Source organism: Apostichopus japonicus, chromosome 5 (genome assembly GCF_037975245.1).
Source record: "Apostichopus japonicus isolate 1M-3 chromosome 5, ASM3797524v1, whole genome shotgun sequence".
Lineage (NCBI taxonomy): Eukaryota > Metazoa > Echinodermata > Holothuroidea > Aspidochirotida > Stichopodidae > Apostichopus > Apostichopus japonicus.
Window position 1 is genome coordinate 18,511,862 of NC_092565.1, and position 27,968 is coordinate 18,539,829.

At 37.9% G+C, this 27,968-nt stretch overlaps 1 protein-coding gene across 4 annotated transcripts in view; it reads right to left on the reverse strand.

Annotated features, from left to right (window-relative positions):
• Positions 1–2,889: 2,889 nt before the first annotated feature.
• LOC139967926 (1-phosphatidylinositol 4,5-bisphosphate phosphodiesterase epsilon-1-like) overlaps positions 2,890–27,968 on the reverse strand; it is a 111,967-nt gene continuing 86,888 nt past the window's right edge. For 3 of the 4 annotated variants that reach the window (XM_071972149.1, XM_071972148.1, XM_071972151.1), the window contains 22 exons: positions 27,699–27,916; positions 27,000–27,116; positions 25,853–25,957; positions 24,931–25,038; positions 23,977–24,093; positions 22,961–23,113; positions 22,046–22,151; positions 21,613–21,724; positions 20,616–20,758; positions 19,629–19,868; positions 16,923–18,293; positions 13,922–14,051; positions 13,136–13,260; positions 12,464–12,627; positions 11,677–11,938; positions 10,753–10,916; positions 9,989–10,117; positions 9,026–9,214; positions 8,331–8,465; positions 7,648–7,869; positions 6,338–6,425; positions 2,890–5,451 (listed from right to left, as the gene is read on the reverse strand). In XM_071972149.1, coding sequence (XP_071828250.1) covers positions 5,351–5,451; positions 6,338–6,425; positions 7,648–7,869; positions 8,331–8,465; positions 9,026–9,214; positions 9,989–10,117; positions 10,753–10,916; positions 11,677–11,938; positions 12,464–12,627; positions 13,136–13,260; positions 13,922–14,051; positions 16,923–18,293; positions 19,629–19,868; positions 20,616–20,758; positions 21,613–21,724; positions 22,046–22,151; positions 22,961–23,113; positions 23,977–24,093; positions 24,931–25,038; positions 25,853–25,957; positions 27,000–27,116; positions 27,699–27,916 — 4,499 coding nt within the window. In that variant the 3' untranslated portion in view covers positions 2,890–5,350. The remainder of the gene's footprint in view (positions 5,452–6,337; positions 6,426–7,647; positions 7,870–8,330; positions 8,466–9,025; positions 9,215–9,988; positions 10,118–10,752; positions 10,917–11,676; positions 11,939–12,463; positions 12,628–13,135; positions 13,261–13,921; positions 14,052–16,922; positions 18,294–19,628; positions 19,869–20,615; positions 20,759–21,612; positions 21,725–22,045; positions 22,152–22,960; positions 23,114–23,976; positions 24,094–24,930; positions 25,039–25,852; positions 25,958–26,999; positions 27,117–27,698; positions 27,917–27,968) is intronic. The other variant, XM_071972150.1, reaches the window with a different exon arrangement.

Here is a 27,968-nt window from a genome sequence, read left to right on the forward strand (position 1 = left end):
TTTTACTTTTCTTTAATTATGATGTTGAAATCATGATGCAAAGAGACGGGTGAAAATAACATTGCTACAAAGAAAGTCATATTTTGATGGAATTGGAAGTTGTATAAACATTCTAATTGTATCGTATTTTATGGATAAACCAAACTATAGCTGCTTCTCTACCGCAAAAAAAAAAACATGGTAAATATGAAAAAGTTAGAGGGCCTGACGTTTCGATCCTTACAGGATCTTCTGAGTTTACCTGCTAAGATGGAATCATTTGTCAGGCCCTCTATAGGAACGTACAACAACAAAAAATGGTTCCATTGACTTACACACTAAACTCGTCACTTAAAAGGTCGGCTACTGACAGCATATATAGATCATGTTTTCAACTGACACATATCCTAGGGCCCACCACATCATAGCTGAGGTCTTGGCCAGTTTCAAGGCAACTTTCCATATCATGATCGTTTAGATTTTGAGCTTGAAGAGGAGCAAGTTCAGCACACTGAACCCCAACCCTTCCATCTGCTCGTACGGCGGGAGTAATATCCACATTTAACCAAAGGTTTTCTTGACTAGTGCTTTATATCATCTTCAATCCTCCTTATTTTCACACTATCTGTACCTTGATTTATGATCTTTCACATGAAGGCAGATAAAAACGACGTAAGCGACTGGAAATCTGCCGAAACAAACACTGCAGTAGGCATAGGGTAGGAGCCCAATTTGATTTTTTTTGGGGGGGGGAGGGGGGGCTGTAACGACTGTAAATCTAACCAAAATTTTTCGCACGCTCATAGGCATGCATCGGTTATTACATCGCATGCCAATTACATACAAACATTTGCCGTGTTGGTACCCTTCCATATTGGTTATTTTTCGTTACAATAATAATGATAATTATAAATAAGTTTAACCATTGAAAAACACATCGCAATTTATTTTCTTTTAGTACGTGCCCGGAAAATTATTAGCATATTGCCCGAATTTTCACAAAAAAATATTTGGTTGGGGGCTGCAGTCCCCCCCCCCCCCCGCTTCCTACGCCTATGGCAGTAGGTCATTTTGCGCCATTTTTTTTACGTGCGGATGTACAAAATTTACTGTAATTGTGGCATGGTACCTTTATGCATTATTGTCTGCATGCTTGGAACGATCTCGAAATCTAAGTACTGTATTACAGCATTTAGACCCTAGGAACACCATGCTGCTGCGATGGCCTGTTAGGTTGGTCGGGAAGCATTGCGCGTTGGTGTTTGCTGCAGGTCGTGTGAACTGCACCTATCAGATGCATTGTCATAATGGCATGGCCAAAAAAGCCAATTTGACTGGGTTGATGTTAAAATTAAGTTAAACCATGTCCACTAAGAGGCATATTGAGGCACGTAGCCAGGAATTTGCCAAGGGAGGGGCGAAAATATAGGCAACCTATCAGAGCCGTAGATATGTCATTGCAAACTATCTAAGCGTAGCGCCACCATGGTTGGCGCGAAGCGTACAAGAACATTTTGGCTGAAAATGCCTCCCAGATCACTGGAAATGGCACTTCCCAGGCCTTGTAAGTTGCATCTTAGCATTTTCTCTTTTGAAATTACTAGGGACATCATAAAAACATTTTAATAAAATAATAAAAATATGCTCATTCATCTTTTTGCTCGCTAAGTAATCAAAATTTAGTTAGGATTAACTTTATCCTCATGGTTGCCTATGTTCGACTCCCCGCACAATCACTTTTTATAAATTTTACACTTTTATGGTGGGGTCTTGCATTACTGTAATTTTGACATATAGATGATTTGATTGCCCAGTCAATTTTCATTTCAAAAGATGAAGTCTGAGGAGCCGAACAGCTTCATTTGTCTGGTAGACTAAAATTTGGAGATTCAAACTATCAAGTTCATCAATTGTTGGGTGTTTAATCTTCACTCGGTTAAAAAAAAAAAAAAAATGTGGGGTGTGGTGGTCTGATCAACTTGTTCTATTATTACCTGCAGTAATTGACCAATGTAAACCACCACTTTTGTAAACCACCTAGACTAATCTTTTTGTAATGTAAACCAATGTAAACCACCTAAACTAATCTTTTTGGTGAATTTTCATAGAATTACTCTCGAATACTCTAAAAAATATTCTCCCTTCCACAGCACTTTGACTCAAAACCCAGAAAATATTTCTTAATCTACAGATGCTCATTTTTATTGTTACAACAAGACTCTAACAAGAAATTAAAGACATTGCTGAAGCTTTCACTAATTTTTTTTCTTCATTTATTTGCATATAAATTCAAGGTCTTTTCTTATGAAAAAACAGAACAAGAAACATATTTATCATACACTGGCAGTTGTTTGACACCTTTGTGAACAGTAACATCCAAGTGTGGCAGTATTCAGCTCATTGCACAAAACTTTATCAAAGATTCATTTGAATTTTAATCAGTAATTTTTTTTTTTCAAAGAACAAAAAACATGATACATATATGCTGACAAAGCACTTAAGAATAAAACAGCAAGGGAAACTAAACGAAAAAGAAGAAAAAAGGAAATGTTTCAATTACCAAAGATGACCTTAGTTGGCTACACCTAGTGCACATTGCATCGAGTACATGGATGAAATAGGAAATACATCTTCTAAAATGCTTTGGTGAAAATATCATTCATCCAAATTCTTTGCTTTTTTGTTTACTCTTGATATGTTTTTTTTGTGGCAGTTTCACATTTATTTATTTTTAAAATGTTTACTTAAACTCTTCAAAGCTTTGAAATTGCCTTTTTCAAGTAAAATATTGTCAATGTTGTGAGAAAAAAAGAATTAAAAATACATTGTAAACTGTGCTATCTACAATTTATTCAGTTTGTAACTTTTTCATCAGATGGCTTTATTCAAGAACACGAGGATACAATATCAGGTGCGTATCCAGGGGGGGGGCGTTGGGGGCGCGCGCCCCCCGGGTAAGGAAAAGAGGAGAGAAGAAAAAAGAGAAGAAAAAAAGGAAAAGGAGGGGGAAAAAAAGAAAAGGAGGAGAGGAAGGAAGGGAAAAGAAAAAGAAAAAAGAGAGAAAATGGAAAATCCGCCCCCCCCCCCGAGCAAATTTTCTTTATGACATCGCTAGTAATTTCAAAATAGACAATGCTTAGATGCAACTTACAAGGCCTGGGAAGTGTCATTTCCAGCGATCTGGGAGGCATTTTCGGCCAAAATTTTTCTTGTACGCTTCGCGCCAACCCATGATGGCGCTTCGCTTAGATAGTTTGCCTACAGGCTTCGCCCCTCCCTTGGCAATTACTCGCTACACGCCTGTTCGAATTTGTAAAGCAAAGAGCAGATATAACATCATATCAGTGAGCATTGAAATGCATGTTCCACGATGAACAGCCTCAAAAACTGTCTATGTGTGTAGTTAATAGGCGTAGGAGCCCAATTGGATTTGGGGGCTGTAATGACTTGCCCGAAAAAAAAGCCAAAATTTTTCGCGCGATTCGCGCGCGTTCAACGTATCGATGCCAATATCATATAAGCAAGCATCGCTCATTACAGTGCATGGCATCGTGTACCGCACGGTCCGTGAAAGTTGCACAGTATACCGCTGGATGCTATGTAAACAACCAAATGTCTTATGTAGATGGAGAAAAATCATACAGATCCATTTATGTCAAAACTCTCTTTTACAGTAGTAATGTCGGCCAAGCTTCGAACTTTATTTTAATTACCAAGGAGATCATTTTTAAGCTATTCATTGCTATTTATTTTTCTTTCAGTAGGTGCCCGAAAAAGATGGGGAAAAATTTGGTTGCGGGGGGGGGGGGGGGCTGCAGCCACCGCATCCTACGGGATCTACGCCTATGTGTGTAGTGTTCGCTTTCGATATACCTGATATCGGAAATATCTGCTATTTTTCATTTCCTTCAACCAAGTTTTATAATAGCCATTATAAGAGGTTTTAATATTTCTACACCAATAAATTAACTCTGTCTGAATTTTCCAAAATTTCCTCACCAACATTCTTCATCATACTTTCCTCTACTCGTGCAACTTTGACCTGTCTGTTAGGGGATCAAGGAGGTTTTTCTATATTGCTTGTCCATAGATTGAATTTTGTGCAACATTATGGGTATGTTTTCAAGTGATTTTATTCACGAGAAATGTGAATTTTCAAATTCTCAACAAATAATGGGCTTAAAACCTTGAAAAGTGGGGCTTTCGGATATTGTGGGCCGTGACGTAGAATCACCTACAAAAGCAATGATCCATAGGACATGCAATGAGGTCGAACATGATGTGTGACTGGTGATAATCTTCAAAAAGGTTATGGATGGCAAAAACTTTTGGGAAATACTTGGTTCTCAGGCAAAAGTGTACATCTGGTTGGTCATTTTCAAGCCCGAGAAGTGCTATTTCCGGTGATCTGGGGGGTATAAAAACCAGAAATTTTCTTGTACGCTGCGCGCCAACCGATGGTGGCGCTTCGCTTAGATAGTAATTCGCGCCCCCCGGGTTAGAAAATCCTGGATACGCGCCTGAATATACTGTGAATACATTACAGAGACAACATGGAAAGTTCATCATTCAATCAAAAGTCTGATATAATTTAGAAACAGTATTGTTTTTAAGTTTCAGATCTAGGCAATTTTATATGATATCGTCCATTTATGGTTTATCAACAGTTCAAAATGATTTTCAGGGTACATAAGAAAATAAGGAGGGAGGGCCGGGGGGGGGAGGGATTCTTAACTATAAATCTGGTTTCTTTTTAAAAACAAGTTAACTCCAAGTTGGACCTTTCTCTTACTGCTGAAGTAAGAACAGTTGTGATGGGAAGGTTTAAAGTTACACCACAAGTGGGAAGAAAAACCTGTCTGAAGGAAAGAACTCTCCATTTTAAAACAATATGGGCGGGGGGGGGAGGGGATTTCAAAGAGTACTGGATAGGGAGGGGATTTCCTATAACCTCCTCAAATTTCTAATTTATCCCAATCATTTAGTTGACAGGATGCTTCAAGTTTTTTTTATACCCGCCCTCGACTCTGGCACGATAGTCTCGTCCACTTCAATACATTGCTACAAAGCTGACCAAATTATTCATGGAATAAATTACACTTGGATTTAAAAAGCTTAAAAAATTTAAAAAATAGCTTCTCGATCAAGGAAACGATGTATCACAGAATACAATGAATTAAGATTTTATTAAACAGTAATTAAATTTACATCATTGGTAACAAATTTTTCAAGGTCGAAATCTCGGAATAATAAAAATCACAGAAAACGTGATGTTAGAACGAAAGAAAATTTGGATTAAGAAAAGAAAAGAACAAACAACGAAACCAAAAGAAAAACAGAAGAAAACTGAAGGATGTGCCGATGGTCCTGTTTACGAAGACTTCCATATCTTGAGTTTACTGACTTTGCGCACTTTGGAATCTGGTTTAATAATCCCCTCTGAGATTTCCCCCGTCACTGAAACCTTCTTAGCTGAAATTGAGATGCGGAGAAAATATGTTTACAAATAAAAAGAAGACAGTAACTAACTTCCGAAACAAAATAAATAATTTAATATTTAATTGACTGTGAACACCATTATTATTATCACCTCTTTGATGGAGTAAAGAAAATAGTGGAGTGGGCTAGAATAAATTTTGCATATGTGTTCTCAGAAATAAAGTGTGATGTGCATATGAACCAACTCAAAGTCTCAAATTTTGTGGTGCTCCATGCTAGCAATTTCCTTGATGAAGAAGGAGGGGCATGAAGTGGAGAGAGAAGTGATGGTCCTGGGGGCCAAGAACCATAACAACTTCAATGGGTGAAAAATAAAACCTGGAAAGGGGCCTAGCAAGGAAGGTATTTATGGTCCTGTTGTCCCTCACCCCACCCCTACCCTCCAGGCCCCCCCAAAAAATAATAATCAAGTAACAGATAATGTAGTTTACTTTGTACTCAAGGTTTCAAATATTTATTTGTATTATAAAGGGGAACAATTGCTGCTTAGAAGTACAAAGAAACCCAGCCATAATAGCTCAAAATTTGAGTTTTTTTTTGTGTGTTTCACAACTAAACTAAATGATTCAAAACATATTAATACTGTTCTTTGTCACTACATAGGAATCTGCCTTCGATGGTTGAACCTAGCCCCCCCCCCACCCCCAACCCCCCTTTTGTTAACCTTTGAAACATTGCTATCTGTTTTGACTGGTTTGGGCCTATCTAAATATTTCAATTTTGGGACTTGGTCTGGGACCTTATTATGCTGTAGTGGTTTGAGTCACTAAATCCTCTTGAAAGGCTTGAAAAGTTGTATTTTTTTTGTAGGTCCTATCAATTGGTAGTAGATTGATGGTTCCACGACTCGTGTACTCACCTTGGACGGCTGCTGATTGCATAATCTTCTGTTTTCTCTGCCGTAGACTTGTCACCCTCCGCAATTTAGAAGTTGAAGTACTCTTCTCCTGAAGGAGACCAAAATAGCAGTTCGATATTAAAGAAGTCTGTTTTCAATTAGACCTTTCTATCAAAGTATATATGTTCTCATTTCTATGGAAGAAAGTTCTATTTTACATATCTCAGACTTTTGAATTAAATGTTATTCTTTTGATCATCAAGCATGAATTTAGTTTCCTGAATCCACTTTTTGACTACAATTTCAAGTTATTTTCTTGTTTTGTACGGTGTTGCTAACAATTCGTTGCTATTTTCCCAGAGGACTTTTTCATTTTTCCTTACACAGGATCGACCAGGTTCAAGAACACAAATGAAAGCCTTTTAGCGATTTAATTGACCCTTCAGACTATTTAACCTCTGTTAATTTCAGTACTGTCTTTACAAAGTGCTCACTTAGTATTGTCAAATTCTGTCAGGTTTATTTCTTTTTCACATCTATATATATTTCTTTGTAAAATGTGTATTTATTTAAACAAATACACACACACAAAAAAGGAACACAGAATGACATCTCAATAGTAATCTACAATTTGAAAAAAAAAAACACTTTAAATTACATGTGAAGACATTCAACAAGCCATTAATTACACTTAATGAACCAGTAATTTCATTAACTAACAAAATAAACTGAAGACTTGAAAACAATAAAGAACTATGTTTTTCAAAACATTTATGATTATGAAAGCTTATTTTAAAGTTTAATAAAGCAGTCTTCACATATTATGCATGAATGAATGACCGAATAATTAATATATACAAGTTGAATGCTTGTAAAAAAGCACAGATCTAGTTTTATTAAAACACCCTTCACTGCTTTACTTTAAGGCATTGATGACTCGCCCCAAACCGTGTGTGGCCATCTGAAAAAGTTAACTTTCTGTTGCTTGCAAGTGACGTTTTGTTTGTGTCGCTACAAAATGCAGACAGTAATGAAACGTGATACCTTGTTATCTTTAGCTGGACCTAAGATGTCCATCGCTGTATCGTTTATACACTGTGCTGTGGGTATTGACCACAGCTGTACGTACTGACTGTACACTAGTGTCTAATTACCAACGGTAGCAAGCTGTGTGTGTATTTCTTGGGATTGATGGTGGTGTCTAACACTTCTGTTACACCTCATTCGAAACTAGGTCAGATTACCGGCATTAGACGTTTCTTTTTGCCCGAGTCTTCACACCCTTTAATTACCCATATCATGCTTTATTCGACCACACTAGACTGACGCACCTCGTTTTTATCTCGGACAGAGAACCTGCCGTTTATCCCCGCTGTGATCCATTGACTCTGTACGTCCCAGGGCTTCTCATCATCTCCCATGATCCTCTGTATCAGCTTGTCCGAACTCTTGCGGGAAGTGTCCAAGTTAAGATTCTTTCCGTCCTTTGATTTCTCCTCGTAGAGTGAATACTGCTCTGGGTCGACGTCCAACATACCAGCTTTGGCTAAAACCTTGGGAGAGGAAAGAGGAAACAGAACAAGACAAAGAGAGTGTTAGCTCAGTTGTTAACGCCGGTGCCTTTCAATCATAAGGTCCCGAATTCGAGTCACTCCAAGATTAATTGACAATTCATAATCATGGACGTTAAATACGAATCTAAGAGACTGACTTCGGACAGCTTGCGGCTTTGATAAGCCAATGATGGCTTCTTCGCGAGTTCCTGCTTGCAAAAGGATCTAAAATACATACATACATACATATGATTTATGTTGTCCATTTACCTGATGTTATTATTTTTACATTTTGCATGCATGATTCAACTCATTCCATTGTACAAAGCCCACTTTTAAACCTCCACCTACATAACTTTATCCTAGCCGTCCGTCATACATTCATCCTATTCAAGTGGCACTAAATAGTGATAAGTGATAAGTAACAAACAGGTTTCCATGCATTCAATTGCTTAACCCACCCTTGCGATCACATCTGGTGTAGTGGCATTCACTGATATCTCAAATGACATGGTGTCCATGCTACAGGAGACACTGCGGGTGTAAATCTGGACCAGGAAAGTACCAGGAGTCGTAGAGGGGGCTGGTGTCATATTCTGTGGACAGAAGAAAATGAGAATGGTTACAAGAGATGGTTGTCGATAAAAGAAAAATGGAACTGTATATCATGAAAAGTGATATAAACGAAAACGAAAGATAGGCTTGGATTTATGGAAAAATGGTTTCTTTGAATTGTTACTGGCGAAAGGAGAAGACTTAATTTAACTCTTATGACTAATAAATTAACATTGGCACTGAATGCAACATTATGGTAAGTTAATAACAAGTAAATAAAGGTGGTACTTGTTCTAGTTTACAAAGAAATCAAACCACAACCTCTAGGGTTACTATCCCCTTCTCATATGATGAAGCGTACCTCTAGCAGGACAGAATGTAATATCCCAAAGAGGATTTCCATTCCAATTTGCAGGAGTTCAAGACATAGAACATCAAATACTTAGTCCTTTTAGAGAGGTGTTTTTTATCGCAGCAACATATCATTAAACGATATTCTTCTATGTAAGGCTCTATATAAATATATGTTAAAATTATTATTATTATTATGCAAAGATGAATGCTTATTATTAATTCAGACATGACAATGAAGTCCCCTCACCTCGGCTGGCTTAAGAACAAATCTGCCCTTGCCGTTCCAAGCAGCTTGGACCTCATAGACGTTCTCTTCTGCCTCTAGAGACCTCTCCTCTGTCTGAACTTCTTCACCTTGTCTAAAGTTGAGCACTGCCTCCTCTTCCAAAATATAATTCTCCAAGTCTTCCAGAGGTTTACCAGCTCTGCCGATAGCCTGCAAGTAAATGGAATTCAGATAGAAAAGCTAAAGGTAGGGTTGCAAATCTTAACTTCTTCTTCTTTCTTATCAATTTTTGTCAGAAAAATATTTTTAAATGACAGTGTCGGTGGGTCAGAAAATGATGAACATAACACACTTGAACACTTCTGAATGTCTGTTAGTTGTATATCTTATATACCTTATCAGTAAATGAATGACAGAAAATTGAGGGGACAATTTTCCAATATTTAGCGTATCAGAATCTTTGGCAGGAAACCTTTGGCAATTTTTTACCAATTTTAGCTTCTAATATGGAGCAACTCCAAATGATCTTTTATATAATTGTCTGAAAATGCAGGGTCTTTAAAAGGGTGGGAAGACTCGCGCACAAAGAAACGTCTCATGCCGGTAATCTGACCTAGTTTCGAATGAGGTGTAACAGAAGTGTTAGACACCACCATCGATCCCAGAAAATACACACACAGCTTGCTACCATCGGTAATTAGACACTAGTGCACAGTCAGTACATGCAGCTACGGTCAATACCCACAACACAGCGTACATATAATAGCAGCGATGGACATCTCAGGTCTAGATAAAAGATAACAAGGTATCACGTTTCATTACTGTCTGCATTTGGTAGCGACACGAACAAAACGTCACTTGCAAGCAACGGAAAGTTAACTTTTTCAGATGGCCGCACACGGTTTGGGGAGAGTCTTCAAATGCCTTTAAGATGAATGAAAGATGTTCCCTCCTGTAAGAGTCATAAAAATTGTAACCACTTACCTCAGCAAGGAGTTCACCTGCTTTTGTGTCCCCTGTCGTCCAAAGTAAGGTCTCTTCATCTGGGAATTCCACCCCGTACACTCCAACAGAGGAAGCCTCCGCCAGATTTTGTCGAGGATTCTCGGCCAGCTGAGGAAGAATTGAGTTGATCGTGTTTGAGCAAAATGATCATCTAAATCCATCTCAAGATCAATGTTTTCTTTTTTAATTTTTATAATATGCATAGTGATGTACTAGGAGTTAACATAACTGCCATGCTTGAGTCAGATTGATTAAAAAGACAAGCTTTCTTTACATTTTAATGTGTGATATATGAATTTACATACTCCTAATGATTTTTGTCTAAAAGTGTCAGAAACCGACACTTTTACACTGATCACAATTCATGCCCACTAATATGCTAGAAATGTCAAATATTGGTCACTGTTGCTCAAACTTTAAACAGTCAATATGTTATAACCCCCTCCAGATCATTTGCTGAGTCTAGCTGAACACTCCTCAAAACAATCTATTTGGGGGGGAGGGGAGTGAGAGGGCAGGGTTCAAGGCTTCCAGGTATTAAATACTTTTAAATACTCCTAACAATCTGACCTTACTAAATTCCTTTCAATAATGACATTCTTAATATACCACAGAAACATATCTAGTAAAGGCATAATTAGACCACATTTATGTAGATATATTCTATACTGACGGACTACAAAGTCATAGCCGGTTTATAGTGCCCCTACAGAACCTCTCTAGAGTTTTCTGAATCGCCCTACCTCCTTGCCTACGTAGTAGTAGACTAGATCCGTTAGGAGTTCCTTCTTTTGTATGGTATTCTGCAGTTCGTCTTCCTGTATTTCCGTTAATCTGTTCAGGATGAAGAGAGTGGACAACTCCAGAGGTACGTTCTGGGCGCTTCGGAGACGAACGTGGCGGTAACCTGTCAAAAGAAATCAAGTACTGTAATGTCATGTCTTTGTCTGAAATATTTTCATTGATATCATAGATTAATTGACTTGTTTGTTTTCAAACTATCTTTACTAATTTCAATTTTAGATGAAAAATACAATAAATGCTGATCTATGAATAAACCTGGAAATCTAAAATGTAACACATGTCTGAATAATTTATACTGATTTTTGCATTGTAAATTTTTTTTTTTTTAATCAGTTACTCAATATGGCATCAATAAATCAAAAATTAATCAATCAATCAATTACTAATCCATCAAATCACTGATCAATTAATTGTTCCAGAGTATTTTGCTTTAACTATTTTGTGATTATATATATATAAGGACCACTTTACAATTTCCTCCTCTTTTATGACTCATTAACTTGCAAGCAGATATATTGATATGAAACTATTGATGTGGGTACTGCTTAAAGTGCAGTTACCAATCCTTAAAAGACTTAATAACATCACCTGGGTGGGATGGGGGGGTAAGATCACCTGGTGGGGGGAGGGAAATTTTCAGTAGACCGCAAGAGCATGTAAAAGTTTCTGATCTTTTATTTGACAATATAATATATATAACCATGCCACAGTGGCTTGCAAGATCCAATTCATGCCCATACCCTGACACATAACCATTAATGCCCATACAGGTGACCAGTATATGAACATTGTTATATCAGATTTTTTCAAATAATATTTTGCTGGAAATCTTCAAACTGGTGCTTTACCAGATGAACCCATACCTCGCCTGAGACATCGAACGGGAATAATCCGCTGCGCCATGACGTTATTGCCGCTGTTGTCCATGACGGCCAGACGCAGGAAGGCGAGTTCTTCAAAGGCTATCCTGAACGAGAATTCCTCGTTCCAGATTGGGTTGACCATGTTCTTGCTGACCGGCTTGGTCTTGTACTTGTTGCAGTCGCAGGGAAGACCGATGACCTCCAGCTCCACGTACGACGACCCACTCGGGCTACTCGGATTTAAATACTGCCCTGATATGATCTGAATAAATCAATCAATAATTCAATCAGTAGAAAGTGATATTAAAGTTAACATCTAATCAGAGAGACATGTAATTAAAGTCTTGCATTAATATAAAATATCCTAAAGTTACCTGGAGGGAGATTTCCTTTCCCCCTTGAATAACAATCATGGTGCTATCAATGGTATCACTAAGACTGGAATGAATTTAAAATCAAAATTCCCAAGTTTTTATGATGAATTCCATTGATATTATTGCCTTAATCTCTCTCTCCTTCTCTGTTGAACTATACCATTATGGTAGTTAACATGTAGAGATGGCCATAAACTCAGCTGAACCAAGTAGCTGGCCATGAAATCAGCTGAACCAAGTAGCTGGCCATGAATTCAGTAGCTGGCTGTTAAACTTTTACCCTCAGAATAATTCAACCATTTCAACAAGCTATACAAAATCAAACCAGATCTTAAGAGGAATGAAGGATTTACAGAACTGGAAATTTCCAACAAATATGCAAATGTTTCAAACAACACCCAAATAGCACCCACCTCAATAGTCAATTCCTTGACTTTAAATCCAGGGACAGTTTTACCAAAGGCGTCGAATCGGGAAAAGAGTGGGTGTGATCTATCCCTCATGAACTCAGGTTTCAAGACGTAACCACAAGATCCGTTCTGCTCGAATAATGCCATCTGTAAATGCATGGGCAGGTCTAACGGAAACAGCAACAAATGGACATTAAGGTGAGCAAACTACATAAGTGAGATGTGTGGTTTTCAATGTTCAATGTTCAAATCCAAAATAACTGGACTAAGGCAAGTCAAAAGGGCATGCACTCTGGATCCTGCTTTTGAAATTCAGTTGGTGCATTCATAAAAAAAAAGAAGATGTGTCCATCTGTTTTTGTGGCCTCAAATTATAATTACCTTTCTCTGTAAAATAGCTAACTTTAATTAAAACAAAAAGGAAAAGAGACCTGACCCTGTATAGCGATTGCGAGTTACTGTTCGGAACTGAAAGAGATTTATTTGTAACATCAGGGTAACACTGATTGGTTTGCGTGTAGTCATAATGAAACGCATAAATAAATTTAATACAAGGTGTGTTGCATACGACAAATTTACTAGTGGATGTTAATTTACCCCCCCCCCCCCTACTTCTATAGTTGCAACAGGGGGCTCTGTTCCAACAAAAGGACTCGTTTTCAAAATGATTTTTACCTTCTCTCTGGTAATTTAGAGCCACAAGTTGAATCCCACAGGCCCAATACAGGATTGGGTTGTAGTTGGAGGAATCGATCCGCATGCCAGCTGGGTAGGTACGTATCAACTGAAATTCGCAATGCGTGAGGAGATACTTGGCTAAGGAATAGTAGACACTTTAATCCAAGAAAACAATTCAATCAGTTATGTTCTTTGATACCATTCATTTAAAAAACAAGGCCAGTATATTTACTCCCTTTATAACACAACTAAAACATTGGTACTTCCTACAAAGTGTTCAAACTTACTTCCATCAATACTGCTTGCATTGCTTATGATGTGACTGTTTGTTTATGTCAAAATTAACAAACATCTTTAAAAAAGAGTTACAAAGAACTTTTTTCCAAAAATTCTGATCAAACCTCTTTGAAGTTGTGTAAAAACTTTCTAAAGTAAAAAAAAAGTGCTTAAAAATTATAAAAAGCTATTTTTATGTTTTGTGAATAGACCTTTTGTTTTTGGTCATTATTATTTCCAAAAAGGTTATCACGATAGTTTAGTAACAGCAATACAACTTCCATGGTTTTCAGTAATGGATACCGTAGTCTTATGTTTTCTTATTTTGAAGTTACCCTTTACACACATCTTACTCTTGAAAGTGGAATGAAAAACAAGCAAACTCATTTTAAATATAATTCCAATGCCCCCCCTTTCCCCCCCCCCCATGCAGCAATTAAGAGTGATTATTGAGTAAATGTTGTTGCATTCGGTAACATGTGCGCTTCATTAGCCATAAAAGGATATTGCACAAATTTAGCTCCAAATTTGCGAAACATTTTCTTCAAGCTGCTTTCGTTCAGCGATGAAATGTGACAGGATTTCGTCCGCGACTTGAGCAGCCTCACCCTGGACTCTGTGGATGAACTGCCTTCCTCTGAAACAAACACCACAAATCATTTTACTGGTTGCCTCACATTTCATTCATCAACTACAATGCTTCAATGTCCTTATCCCCCAAAAATACATCTATTACGAATAGAAAATAGTGTTAAATCAGGTCAAACAAGTTAACTAGTCAAATTACTGCTAGTACTGCTAGTTATGAAAGAAAAAAACAAACAACAATTATGCAGTAGTTTGGTTTTATTGAGCCTCTCTTTAATAAGCTGATAAATCATATGATCACTACACAATACTTCCAAACCACCCAAAGACATTTTGTGTTTTCCTCTAAACCTGGCTGGAATACCTGCTTTGCACAAATAGTTCATAGGGTAGGTTTTGTTTGGACGAAATTACCATATTTGTTCTTATAAGATCATGTCCACCTAATTATATCACCTCTTGCATGGTGACATTTTGATTGTATATTCCACAAAGGGTAAATTCATATGTCATCAACTATGCCTCATTCTGTGCACGTAATATGAAAAATTCATAAAGTAAGCCATGTCGAAACTATCACATTTGTATACAACGTAGTTTAATAATAATCTCAACTTGGACAAGGAAAGTTTTTTAAGATCGAGGATATGATAGGCAGCAGTTAAACAATTTGAAAAAAGAATCGCAAATAAACTGCCTAAAAAAAGTTTGATATTTTTTTTTTATAGCAAAACAATCCTATAATAGTTTTAATACAGACTTGACACAGGACGGGTATCCTAATAAATGTCACCTCATAAATACACTTCTATATGGAAACATGTATTATTTCTTCTCTTCACAGTGTTCTGAGATATTGTTGGAACTCAGTATTCAGAATTCCTAACTGGCTAGTGGTTTCGGTAGGAGTTTGGTAATATTTAATTAAATAAGTCATATTGTTTGAAGCCATATCAACATTCATTACTTTTGGATTTTGACCAGATTGGATGCAATACAGGTAGCTGATATGTACCTTGCAACATTTTAGTTTTTACTTTGAAAAATCTCCACTCCATAACAATTGGCTATTGGAAACCCCAACATATTTACTTGAAAATGTTTGGCATATTGGAACCGTTCCCCGCACAGTTATCAAGCAGGATCAAACCAGTTTACACTCATTGTATATGTGTTGTTATCTTAATCAAGCTGCATCACAACATTGCAGTTTTATATCCCTCTCTCTATATAATCACTACCAAAATTGAGAAAGTAACAAATTAAAGGGAAATTTAATTATGGAATTTTCCTTCTTTTTTCTAAGGAAAATATCAGGGCATTTTAAAAACTCAGGAATAAGCAAAGCTAGCAATTTTTTCTTTGTATGAAGAACACCTTACCTTTTGTGGGGATATGAGAGCATTTTGAATGTAAAGCAAATTTAAAAATAAAGTTTGAGAAGTATGAGCTGCTTTCATTTTTTTTATAATATTTATTTATACTTTTATCTTGATATTTATTTTCATTTAGTTATTTGGCATGCATGAGCTACTTTTCATGAAGAGGAAGCAAAAAAAGCATGTTTTATGTTTATTTTGTTTAAAGGAAATATGATATAGCTATTTATATAGATCAGAATAAATTGTGATTGGAGGCAAATCTGCCTTCCCATTCTTTGGTTTTGCAAACTCAATACATGCACTTTAAGAAGAAGCAAAAGTAAAAAAAAGAGAATAATGGAAAACAAAAAGGTAAAATGAAAGACAAAAGAAATTATGAAAAGCAAAGTCAAACACTCCCCCTAATTGTTCTTTTTAATGATTGTTGCAACAACTATTACAAAAGATGTCCTACCTTACCATTTTAACTGCGATCGGCCAGTCCACTTTATCTACAAGGCATATGTAATACCACTCATCTATAATCGTCTTTGATACTAAAACTGGGTTTGTGGGAGCAGGGGGATATTCTGAAATCAGGTTGACCAGATTTCTGTTCTTTAACAATAGTTTAGAATTACTTAAAATACAGTTAATCCAATTCATTAATTTATAAAATATGAAATGGTGAAGAATTTCAGCGTACAGAAATGTCTCAGTGTTGTTGTTACTGTAGATATAAACCTACAGCTGACTCCTGTGTTTTAATACACGGTGCTGGCTATCTTGTAATAGAAACACATAGTGTCTTTTTTAGTGTGTTATTATTCAGTTGTTAATCTGGTTACCATTCACGGAGATCATAGAATAGATTTTGATGCTTCATACTTAAGCCCTACGTAGTCTTATTGAGTGTGCTATTATTCAGTTATTAATCTGGTTACCATTCAACAAGGTTGTAGAATAGATTTCGATACTTCAATTCTAATGTAGCCCTATGTAGTTTTATTTAGTGTGCTTTCTACATCTTCTTTTCGGTCGATACACAAGTAAATCACCCAACGATCCTGTTCGACGTGTAACCTAGTAAACATGGCTTAGCGAAGGAGCTATAACAGGACAAATCACTCTTCTAGTTCGCTGTTTCAAACTGATTTAATCACTTAACCCAATAATTTCTCTATTGATCAATTAATGTACATGCATATCCTCAATCTGTAATCTACTATAACACTGTCTACTGATATACTACTTATTCACCTCCGTTATTGTCTCTGACATATCATAGCTATTTGTTCCTCTTAACCTATGAACCAAAGTATACTTTTGTTGGTTTTTGAAGGAATCTACGCAGTTCACCCATATCAGGACCCGCACAGACTTACCTCACATAGACAGTTACATTGTCAGAGTTTTGGCTCCTTGGAGACATCGACCCTTCCCTTTTTTGACTGATACACCTTTCTTAAGTACCCAACCCCTCCCTCCCTCCCCCACCCTCCCCCCTTCCCTTCCGATAAAAAATTAGCAAAAAGCTCACCCAAGCTCGGGTGACTCACCTGCAGCGTGCTCTTTGGCATCGGAGGCAAATTGAGAGCTGATGCTGATGACCTTACCAACTTTCTTCCACTTCTTGGATCGATTGAGAGCTGATTCCCGCTGGAGTTCCACTTTCTTATTCTCCTTTTCGACTTTCTTGGCAGCTTTCTCTAATTTCTTTGCCTCTTTCTTAGCTTTCTTGGTCAACACCACATCCCCCAAGTCACCCCAATCATCTTCCTCCTGGAAAGGAGACGACTCCGCATTCTCATTGGAACCTTCTTTACCGATCTCGATCGTCTCCTCCTCCTCTTTGCCTGTTTCGTTCTTCTCGTCTGCCTCTTGCTTCACTTCTACTTCTGTATCTACTACTGCTTCGGGAACGATCTCTCCTTCTTTTGTTTCAGCCGCGACCTCTTGCTCCTCCATCAAGACTGACTCGCTGCCCTCGTCCTCCTCTTGGTCATCTTGACCGTTGTCCTTAGAGCCGTTGGTGATGCTCATGGTGATGTCATCCTCTGTGTCCGCCGTTCCTTCCACATTGTTGCCCTCCTCTCCTGAGCCCCCTTCCTGTTCCTGCTCTGTACTTTTACCCTCGCCCTCACCTTCCATCTTCTCCCCCTCCTTCTCCTCCTTCTCCTCCTCTCCACTGACTCTATTCTGTGTGTCTTCTACCGTCTCCGGTGAATCACCTTTCACATCGTCTTGTTTCTCCTCTTGAACCTCGCCATCTTCGTCTTCTTGATCCTCCTCCTCCTCCTCTTCGTCTTCCTCGTCAGAGTCCGACTCTTCCCCTCCTTCGTTCACTTCTTCCTTCGCCCCCTCACTGACATCTCCGTTTGCCTCTCCTTCCTCTCGTTCCTCCTGGACTGCATGTCCATTCTCCGTCGCCTCTCCCCCGTTCTCCTCCCCCTCCTTCTCCTCGACGACTGCCTTCTCCTCTTCGCCTTTATCCTCATCGGCAACTCTTTCTTCCTCAGCAGTGACCTCATCGATGACCTCCTCCTCATCATTCCCCTTCCCTTTCTTTTTCTTCTTTTCTTTCTTCTTTTTCTCCTTTTCCTCTTTTTTCCTCTTCTTCTCATCTTCCTTCTCCTTCTTGGATTTCTTTTTGGCCTTAGAGTCAGCGTCTCCGTTGTCCGCATTGACCTCCCCGTCTTCCCCGGTGGCCTCGTTGGCTTTCAGTTTCTCTTCCTTCTTCTTCTTCTCCTTCTTTTCCTTCTTCTTCTTTTTGCTTTTCCCTTCTGAATCTTCGTCTTCTCCGTTGTCTCCCTCTGCCAGCAGATCCTCGTTCTCTTCACCTTTCTTCTTCTCTTCCTTCTTGCTCTTCTTCTTTTTATCCTTATCTTTGGTTTTCTTTTTGGACTTTGAATCAGAATCATTATCCTCAGCTGCGATACGACGGAAGAAAGAAAAATGAAACGTTGGGTTCGTAATTGATATTTCTATATCTTACTACTTTGCAGAACTTAACACCCTCAATATTAGATATTCCCAAAGAACGTGAAGTGATGGGAAAAAGCGTTCAAGACAGCTTTACTGTGACACAAAATCATCTGATACCGCGAGCACAACTCATTCTAAGACGGACGTTTCTATAGTCTCCCTATAACAGGGTTGTCCAACCTTTTGCAGAGGAGGGCCACATGGAATGATTATGATGAAGGAGGGGGCCGCATGAACCCCACGCTCGATTTTTCGATTTTTTGCCCGAAGCCCAAGGCAAAAAAATGTGAGCACTGCGCACGGAGCGCACTGATTTATTTTCCTTCCTGATAGAACAGATGAATAAAGTCCAACCGCCCCCCCCCCTCCCCTCCGCTGAGAGAGTGTCACACAAACTGACCTGTATGCAGTCTTTTGGACCCAGAAGGTTCGAATGATTGATTATATAGCTTCAAATTGTTATCAATAAACCTGCTCACTAAAATTTCGCACCGTAGAGCATCTCTGGCGGGCCGGACCGACCCTGCGGCGGGCCGGACTGTGGCCCGCGGGCCGTAGGTTGGACAACCCTGCCCTATAACCATTGCCTCACTAGGTACATCAGTGTGGGTTTAATACATATGATGGTTTTTTTTCTATCCCTAGAATTGCCCACATCTCCATTGATATAGAGTTAGATGTGGCATGCTTTCATTAGTAGGTCTATATCCTTCAATACAAGTGTTCACAACCAGACTATTGTCACAGGCAGAAACCTCTGAGCCCCTTTAAATTCTTCTGTATTTTTATTTTGTGACTCACATACTGATTACCACTAGCCCCCATATTTCATGAAACCACACACAATTTTCTTCATGGGGAGAGGAGATTTCCAGTTTTCTATTCCACACATCCATATTTAATACAAGTACACACAACTTTCCTTTATTGGGGGGGGGGGCAGTTTTATATTCCACCTGACTCCATATTTAATGAAAATAAAGACAACTTTTCTTTATTGGTGGAGAGAGTTCCAGGTTTTATTCCACACAACTATCTCCATATTTAATGAAAATACAGACAACTTTTCTTTATTTGGGGGTCCAGTTTTATATTCCACACACCTGACTCCATATTTAACATTTCTTTTTTAGTATTACTTTACTATTACTTTTTCATTGGGGGAGAGAGTTCCAGGTTTTATCTATTACTCCAACTATCTCCATAATGAAAATACAGACGATCTTTTTTATGGGGAGGAGGTGGGGGTTGAAGAGTTCCAGTTTCTGTATTTCACACACCTGCTTCAGCTCCAAGTTCTTCGACCTCCACTCCTTTCTTCTCCTTCTTTTCTTTCTCCTTCTTTTTCTTTTTACTTTTGGAGTCTCCATCTTCGTCTCCCTCCCCTTTCTTTGTCTTCTTGCTCTTGCTCATCTTAGTGCCATCCTCTTCATCTTGTTCTTCTTCCAGTTCTCCTTTCTTGGTTTTCTTTTTCTTGACAGATTTGGCTTCACTTTCATCTTCTTCTGGTTCAGCAAATCCTAACCAGGAAAAAGAACGATGTCTGATTTGTAACAAAAAACAAACCCAAAGCAAATGCAAAAAAATGTGGGGGGGGGAGCAACATATGCTCATCCAAGCATCTTTTTATTTAATAAACTAATCAAATGAATAATAAATAGACAAAATATGAAATAACTTGTTACCTCACGTCTGTGGAATCCTGAGTTGGGATTACCCAGGAAATCAATGGCATGGATTGTCAATACAATGCACTCCTACAACAATGTCACTGTTAATTAAAAGTCTGAACAGAAGTTTTTACAAGTAAAGTGTTAAACTGATGTGAATAATGGTTAAATATGGCATCTTAAGCATACTTCAAAGCCATATAATGTGGTATTTGAGACTCTCAATTTGGATTATAAATCAAGTGAAGAAATTCTAGGGGATAATTGATGAAAATGGTATTTAATAACCCAAGACACTCTTCAATAATTTTATCTTATGAATTAAATCTAAACATGTATGTCCTTGTTGATCTAACTAATTTTTTTTACGATAACTGTCGCACAAATGTTTTGTCTTTCAATGTTTGGCTGATGAGCTGATGGGAGGAGGGTTGCAACCATTGATACCATCTCATTAGACACAATGGTATCAATACAAACCATGAAGGTCATTCTTTGCAAATAGTCCAATAGTCTTTCAAAAGTCGGACTAAAGTTTTGATACACCAAAATCCTGATACATTTTACCACCACGTCGAATTGATTTTATGAGAATACCTGGAAACTTGACTGATTGGCAGTAGTTAATGAGTTTGGACAACTCTGGTGAAATAATTGGCTCCTTCTTCTTCTTCTTCTTTTGGACTTCCTCGGCTGCTGCTGCGAGAGCCAGCAAGCTCTGGCTTCCACTCGCATTTCTTCTACAAAAAGAAAAGACAAATTCCCCTGTGAGCATTTTGTTTTTCAAATGACATTCCGAAATTCTTCAAACAACGGGATGCAAGTCACAATACAGTTCCTAAACGGTGCGCAACACCATTGTGTTTTCTAGCAAGCTAAATTTAAATGCATAACCAAGTTTAAAAGACAAACTTGAAACAAGATAGGAACAACATTGACTATTTTGCTAAGTCACTAACAGTTTAAACCTAAGTAACTACCTAGGCTGATGCACATCACTTCCCACCTCCCCCCCCCTCCCTGGGAATCTTCCTATCCCTGTATCTTCATTGGTGGTACTTGGCACTTTTGGTGGGGTGGTAAGGGTTAGTAAGGGGTTGGTAATAGCAAGATGAAACACTAGTGGTAAATTACTCAGTGTTCCCAACATACTTCACTGAAATCTTGGCTGTACTTTTGTTCTAGTCAACTTTGCAGGAGGAAAATAATTGACTCGGTTTCAATTTTACGAAAAACTTTCCATTTCTCGAGACTTTTCATTAACATTTGAAATGTTTTACTCTTTTGCATGACTCTTCTGAGTCAGGAAGTTATTATTTAAATTCCCATGACTCTTCCAGGGTTTCCATGACTATGAGGAACCTAGTTACTGCATCCTAACGTTGGTTTCGATAAGCAGATATGCAATTGTCCGAGACATCTGTCACAATTGCTTACTTGTGTAAAAGTAAGTTGGCCTGACGTTTCGATTCTAGCAGGAGTTTCTTCAAAGGCTAAATGACAAGTAACAGTAACAGAAGGGACAAAAAAATGCACAGAATACAGACAGGTTAATGAGCAATTAACCAATTAATGGGCAATTAAGAATTCTTACTTGTGCTTTGTCTTGCCGGAAGCACTCTTCTCTGAAGGCTGAATGACTTCTTCCGAGTAGCTTTCTGAAGGAGCTATCACCTTCTTGGTCTCCACGGACAACGATGTATTATCTGTCATCAAAACAATAAACCATAAATTAATACTAAATAATAATAACAATTTGACTTGGATTGACTATCCAAGGTCTCCAAATTTAAAAAACTTTTAAGGATGTCTCAAGAAGGGTTGGTTAAACAGTCAACTGATCATTCTGTGAATTGTTTGATGCGGGCGTTGTGTCCTTGGGCAAGGCACTTTATCTCCATTGCCTCTCTTCACCCAGTTGTATAAATGGGGACTTGTGAGGTAACTTGTAAATATAGTTGCGTGAGCCGGTTTGTATGTATGTATGTATGTAGGTAAAGGAATTGTTTGTTAGTCTAAAGAGATACCTTCAGCAGAGGACAGTTCATCGTACGCATCTTCAAAGAGTTCTTCCTCATCTTCATCGTCTGAAAATTCTCCGTTCTGTTGACCGGGACTACTGACCTTGGATGTCTGAAGTTCAAGAATACATCACATTGAAAAGACCTGAATTTTTTGTCCCAAAACTTTCCTTTAAACCATGAAATAAGTATGAAGCCTATTGTGCACATGTTATCCATGTTCAGGTATATTCTGATTTCACACTATTATTTGTATACTCTATCTCAATATCTCATTGTTCCATACTCAAGATATGGTGCATCCAATGTAACCCATTTCTGACTAGATTATTTTCAAAGGATTTTTTTAATGCTATTATAATTTAGTTTTGTTTTATTATTACACTGTTTGCTCATGAGTACACCAGATACATTTGGAATGGTTTGCTTAGCAGCAAAAACTATTTATGTGGTTAGAAATTCATCAAAATGCAATTCTTGTATATAAATATTATTTTCCTCTGTGGATGATGTGGAATATTATGAAGCAAAACAAAACATATTTCCAGTTCGATTCCCAACAATTTACTTCAACCACAAGAAGATCAAGTTGAATTTCTTAACAACTCTTTTCAAAATATTGAAGCAAAACATAAAACAAAAACATTTCCAGTTCGATTGCCCTGATGATGACATCACTCACTCTGCTGTTGCCAGATACAAATTAATACAAATTACTATAAGGATGTAGTTTTGACTACAAAAAACCCAGAAAATTCCCAGGAATTTTCTTCAACCACAAGAAGATCAATTTTGAATTTCTAAACAACTCTTTTCAAAATGTACCATCAATCTAGCTTGCCGATATACCTAAGATTTGAGAATTTTTTTGACAGAAAATGCTAATGGGAAAGAGAGCTATAGTTTTAAAAATTGTCTCACTTTTTGCTTTGTTTCTTGGTTGTCAGTTGGCTTCAGCTTCTTGTTTTTAACAATGATCTTCTCCTTCAATGCCTCAGGACTGGGAAGATAAGCATCTTCATCAAAGTCTGTATCAAACACAAAATTTTTGACAAGCTTATCTCCTAGAACCTCCTGTAGGGGACAGAAAAACAAATTGGTGAATTGATGTAAGGCTTTAGAAAATAAGATCTTTGTTACTTACTTCATTCAATGGTTTTCTTTAAGCACACTGTGTTGGGGGATGCACCATAAAAAAGTTAATTTGACAAGCTCATTAATAATGAAATGCTTTAAAAAGTATAACACTTTGCATTTGTTAAAACAGTTCCCTCCCAGACACTTCTGATGGAACAGAAATAAAAACGCTATTTCGAGGAACAAAATTACTACTTCAACAATCGACAAGGTGTGAATATTTTATTACATTCAATGGTTATCTTCTTGAACACTGCATTGGGCATGAACAAAAAATAATGCTACTTTGACAAGCTTAATATTAATTTTTATAGATTTTCAAAAAATTATTACAGATTGGTAAGAAATATTTCCCTCTTAAAGGATGGCATGTGTGAAGGAGGCAGTAAAGATTGCTACATTAATTAGTTATATTGCAAATTACACCACCAGAAATAGCCATCAACTGTTTGTCAAGTTGCCTGTAGATCTAATTTCTATCCTTTCGACTTGGTCCAGATTTGGAGATAGAGAACATGAATATATGCTTTTCAAAAATTTTAAATTTAATTTTTTTTTTTTTAATTTTTAAATTTAAATTTAAATTTTTTTCCGATTGGCAAAAGAGTTATCACTACTCTCAAAATCCCTGGACCGTCTCTCCCCAGCTCCTCTAAGGTGCAAGAACTCCAAGACTTTAAAGAATAACTCCAAGACTTTAAAGAATAAATGTTCCCAAAAATATCATAAAAGTATAAAAAACTTTGTTAAATATCCTCTTAAACTGCAAACAAAATCACTGACATTGATTGAGCACCTACCTGAAAGATATTGGCCATACGAGTCTGTTGTAGAAGAGAGCAGTGGTTCTCGATGGATAAAATAACGGGGTATTTAGACGTGACAAAGGCAGCTTTATTGATGGCTTCTACCACTTCCTGAAAGAAGCAAAATATCATCCAAATAATTCTTGGTAACTTTTCTGACTTTCGAATGATATAACGAAAAATTTGTTGTGAAAGAAATTGATGTTAACAAAAATGATACCAATGATATTTAGAGCTGTAAGAGTATGCAAGTTTTCATATTCATTCGTTTTCATTGTCCAGAGCGTTAAGGCGATGACGTTAGAAGCAGTGAAACCCAAATATGGGAGGTTGTGCATTCAAGCCCGGCCCAGCAGTTTTTCCCCATCTGTAATGGTCTCCCAAAATAGTGAAAAATTCAAAAACTGTAAAATTGGATAGCCTCTTTACATGTAGGTTATAAGCTTTTAGCTTCTCCCACATTTCACCTGTGGGCTGCTTAATAGTATCCTAACGCAACTGTATTTCCAGCCGATAATCATGGTCTTCGAGTTAGTTAATATATTTTGCCAACAGAAGGCAATGAACCATACATGAATAAGATTTCAGTGCTTCAAAATGTGGCTGACCAAAGTTAAAAGTGGGTTTTTATCATCCAGGAATAATCTGCAATTTTGCCATCTTTTTTTAGGGAAGAAAATTTTGGAAACAGTGAATATAGACATCCTCCACACATTGAAATCCGCTTATTGGTAAATACCAGCAAAGTGTTTAAATTTGGTGATATGGCAGACTCTTTTGAGTTTAAATGATTGGTATGGTAATGGACTTGGCGAGAAAATAATCCAAGTTCAGTAATATAATCCCTGTATGCATTTATTGAGAATGATAAGTTTGCAAGCAGTTAGTGCTGTGTGCATCAAATTTCACTGAACAAATAATGATAGCCAGATAGTAGAGTGGACCTACCTTGAAGCTGATTTTGGTGGTAAGAGTGTGACCATGGTAAATAATGGGCCAGCCATCATCCCCGTCCCAGCAGTCAAGCTCCACACAACGACATCCCGTCAGTAAAACCTAAAGGAGGAATCGCAAAAAGATCACTGAAATGTCTAACATAGTAAACATCTACAAAATATCATTTCAAGTGATTCTGGACTTTGAAATGCACCATGAACCAAGAATAATCATTTCACTGCTTTATCAAACTTTGCTGTACAAGAATAGGTGTCTGTTCATTTCCACCTAAAGTACAAAGGAATGAAATTACCTTCATATAAGTCCTGTAGATGCAGAGAATCTTCTTACCCCCCTCCGTTTCCTCCTGAACACCGCCCACCCCACTCTTGAATAAAAGTCAACCACATTTGAAAATGCGACGTTTAATCCCACTGCCATAACAGTTTACCCGCCCTGGGGCATTTTTAGTAGGCTCTCGGGTAGATCGCGGAATATTTTGAGCTGTGCAAGTGACTTTTCCACACTCGTTTCCTGTGCTAGGCTTGGCGAATTGATTATGGTAACACACAGGCTAACTTTCCAGACTAATCACCTTGAAAGGTGAAGAAGTGGGCACAAGGGCGGCAGAACCGGGGGGCACAGGGGGCATGTACCCCCCCACTTTTCCTCAGGTTAAAAATGTGCCCTTTTCCTACATATAAATTGTACTCTTGATCACCTTATTAGGTCAGCGATATTTCAGTAAGAGATCTAATCCTAATTTAGAACTATTAATGAATTTCTGTGGGTCAATTGAATTTCTGCAAACTGCCCTTCGATGTTGGTGCCCCCCCCCCCCAGATTAAAAGTGCTTCCGCCGCCCTTGAGTGGGCAGTGGCGAAAAATAACCGGAGTCTTACTAAACAGCGGATTTTCAGATGATATGTTATACCTGAGCATAAAGTTCCACTGAGGATTCTCCTCTCAGCTGATGGCCGGTAAGGTAGGTGTTGTGAGAGGATTTCACATAGTAGTGAGATAATGGACTAGTCAGTGGCTGTGAGAAAATTAAAATGGCAGAGTGAAAACCTTCATATTAGTTACTTGCATAGGCGTAGGAGCCCAATTTGAATTGGGGGGGGAGGGGCTGTAACGACTTGCCCGAAAAATATAACCAAAATTTTTCAACATCGTTCAACATCTTAATGTGCATATCATATAGGCATGCATCAGTTGTTACACCGCATGCCAATAACATACAATCATTTGCGGTGATATTACCCTTCCATATTGGTTAGAACTATTGGGGAAAGTTGTCACAATCATCATGATAATACTAATATCAGTTTAACCATTGAAAAACACATTGCAAATTATTTTTCTTTCAGTAGGCGCCCGGAAAATTCTCAGCATATTCCCCAAATTTTCACAAAAATTTTTGGTTGGGGGCTGCAGCCCCCCCCCCAGCCCCCTGCCTCCTATGCCTATGGTTACTTGCAATAGTAGAACAGCTGAATTTCTTATTAAATACACAAATTTTGGCATTAGTTTTGGCAATTAACAAGAAGTCTAATAAGAACTGATACTAAAACTTCAATTTTCTTGTCAGCTTTATTGACTAGCTGCACATTAATATCATCAATGTAATGTTTCATGCACAGAGGAATACTTCACCTAAATTAGGTTCTTGAGATATGAAATATTCAAAATTTTCACATTTTGACCACTGCTGACCATTGAACCCACTAAAAATAATATAGGGACTTTTAAGGGTGAGTTATTCGTTATAAAATGTGAAACAGAACAAATTCATCAATCTCTTTATTATGCTTATTTTGTACCTATTTAAATATGGGTAATGAGGGGGAGGAGAAGAGCAGGAACGAAGGGTGAGGGAGGGCGTGAATAGGTGGACAAGAGCTGTCCATTCTATTGTACCATTAACAATGATGATATAACCTCTGACATGAAGACAGGGACATTGTTTTCCTACCAATTTAAAGGCTATTGTTGTGTATCACTTAAATTTCACTTTCACATTTCTGTTATGATGGCTGTATTTATTCTTTTAAACTTACTTCAGTTTTGTTTTACTTTACCTCATTGCTGGTATCTTCATAGTTAAAAGCATAGTTATCCTTGTCCATCATTAACCTGCTGAATCCTTCAAAGGAGAGTAACTCGCTGTTTCTCAGATCTTTGTTGGGCTCATGCCTCTGCAATGACATAGAAAAAAAGTGTGTGTGATGACACACAGCTACCAACAAGAGAAAGGAATGGTGGGTCCCACTCCCCCGCCCCACCAACTCTGCAATGACATAGAAAAGTGTGTGTGATGACACACAGCTACCAACAAAATCAAGGAACACTGTGCCCCTCACCCACCCCCCCTCCCTCCCCATTCAGATTTAGAAAAAAATTATTGTCTGAAGTTACCATTTGGTAAATGGAATTCCTTCAACACAGTGATGGTATCAAGAGGCATTGAGGTATAACTTGCAGTGACAGGAAGGAAGTGAATAACTCCCAACACAGGCACCATTCTAACCTGCAAATTGATGTCATGTTATTACGAGAGGTGGACATGGAAAGCTTGAGCATGTGGGTTAAATCACATTCCTTCAAAATAAATTTGCAGACTGAATAATTTCAGGCACTATGAGGTACATATAGTTTTATAACAAATAAAAATGGAATAACTTGGGCAACAATTCAAGACTTTGGAACAAAAAAAACTTTTGTAGTCTTACAAAAGTCAGCAAAATAGTCATCTTCTGAACCTGATGGACCTGACTTACCCTTATCAGTGCAGCGACTTCAAGTACGGTTAGTTCCTCACCCTGCTCTTCCTGGAGGAACGATTGCAACTCCTCGGTACCCATGACGGGGATGTTCATCGCCTGGGGTGGCCCGGCAGAGTTATTGGTAATGCTGGAGGTTGCCAGGATGTCCAGCACTTTACTTACTTCATACTGGACGGTATGGGTTAATATATTGCGGGTCACGTGTGGTACCCCTAGAGAGAATCACAGATGAGAGATAGAGTCCATAGTGATACGTCCTATATA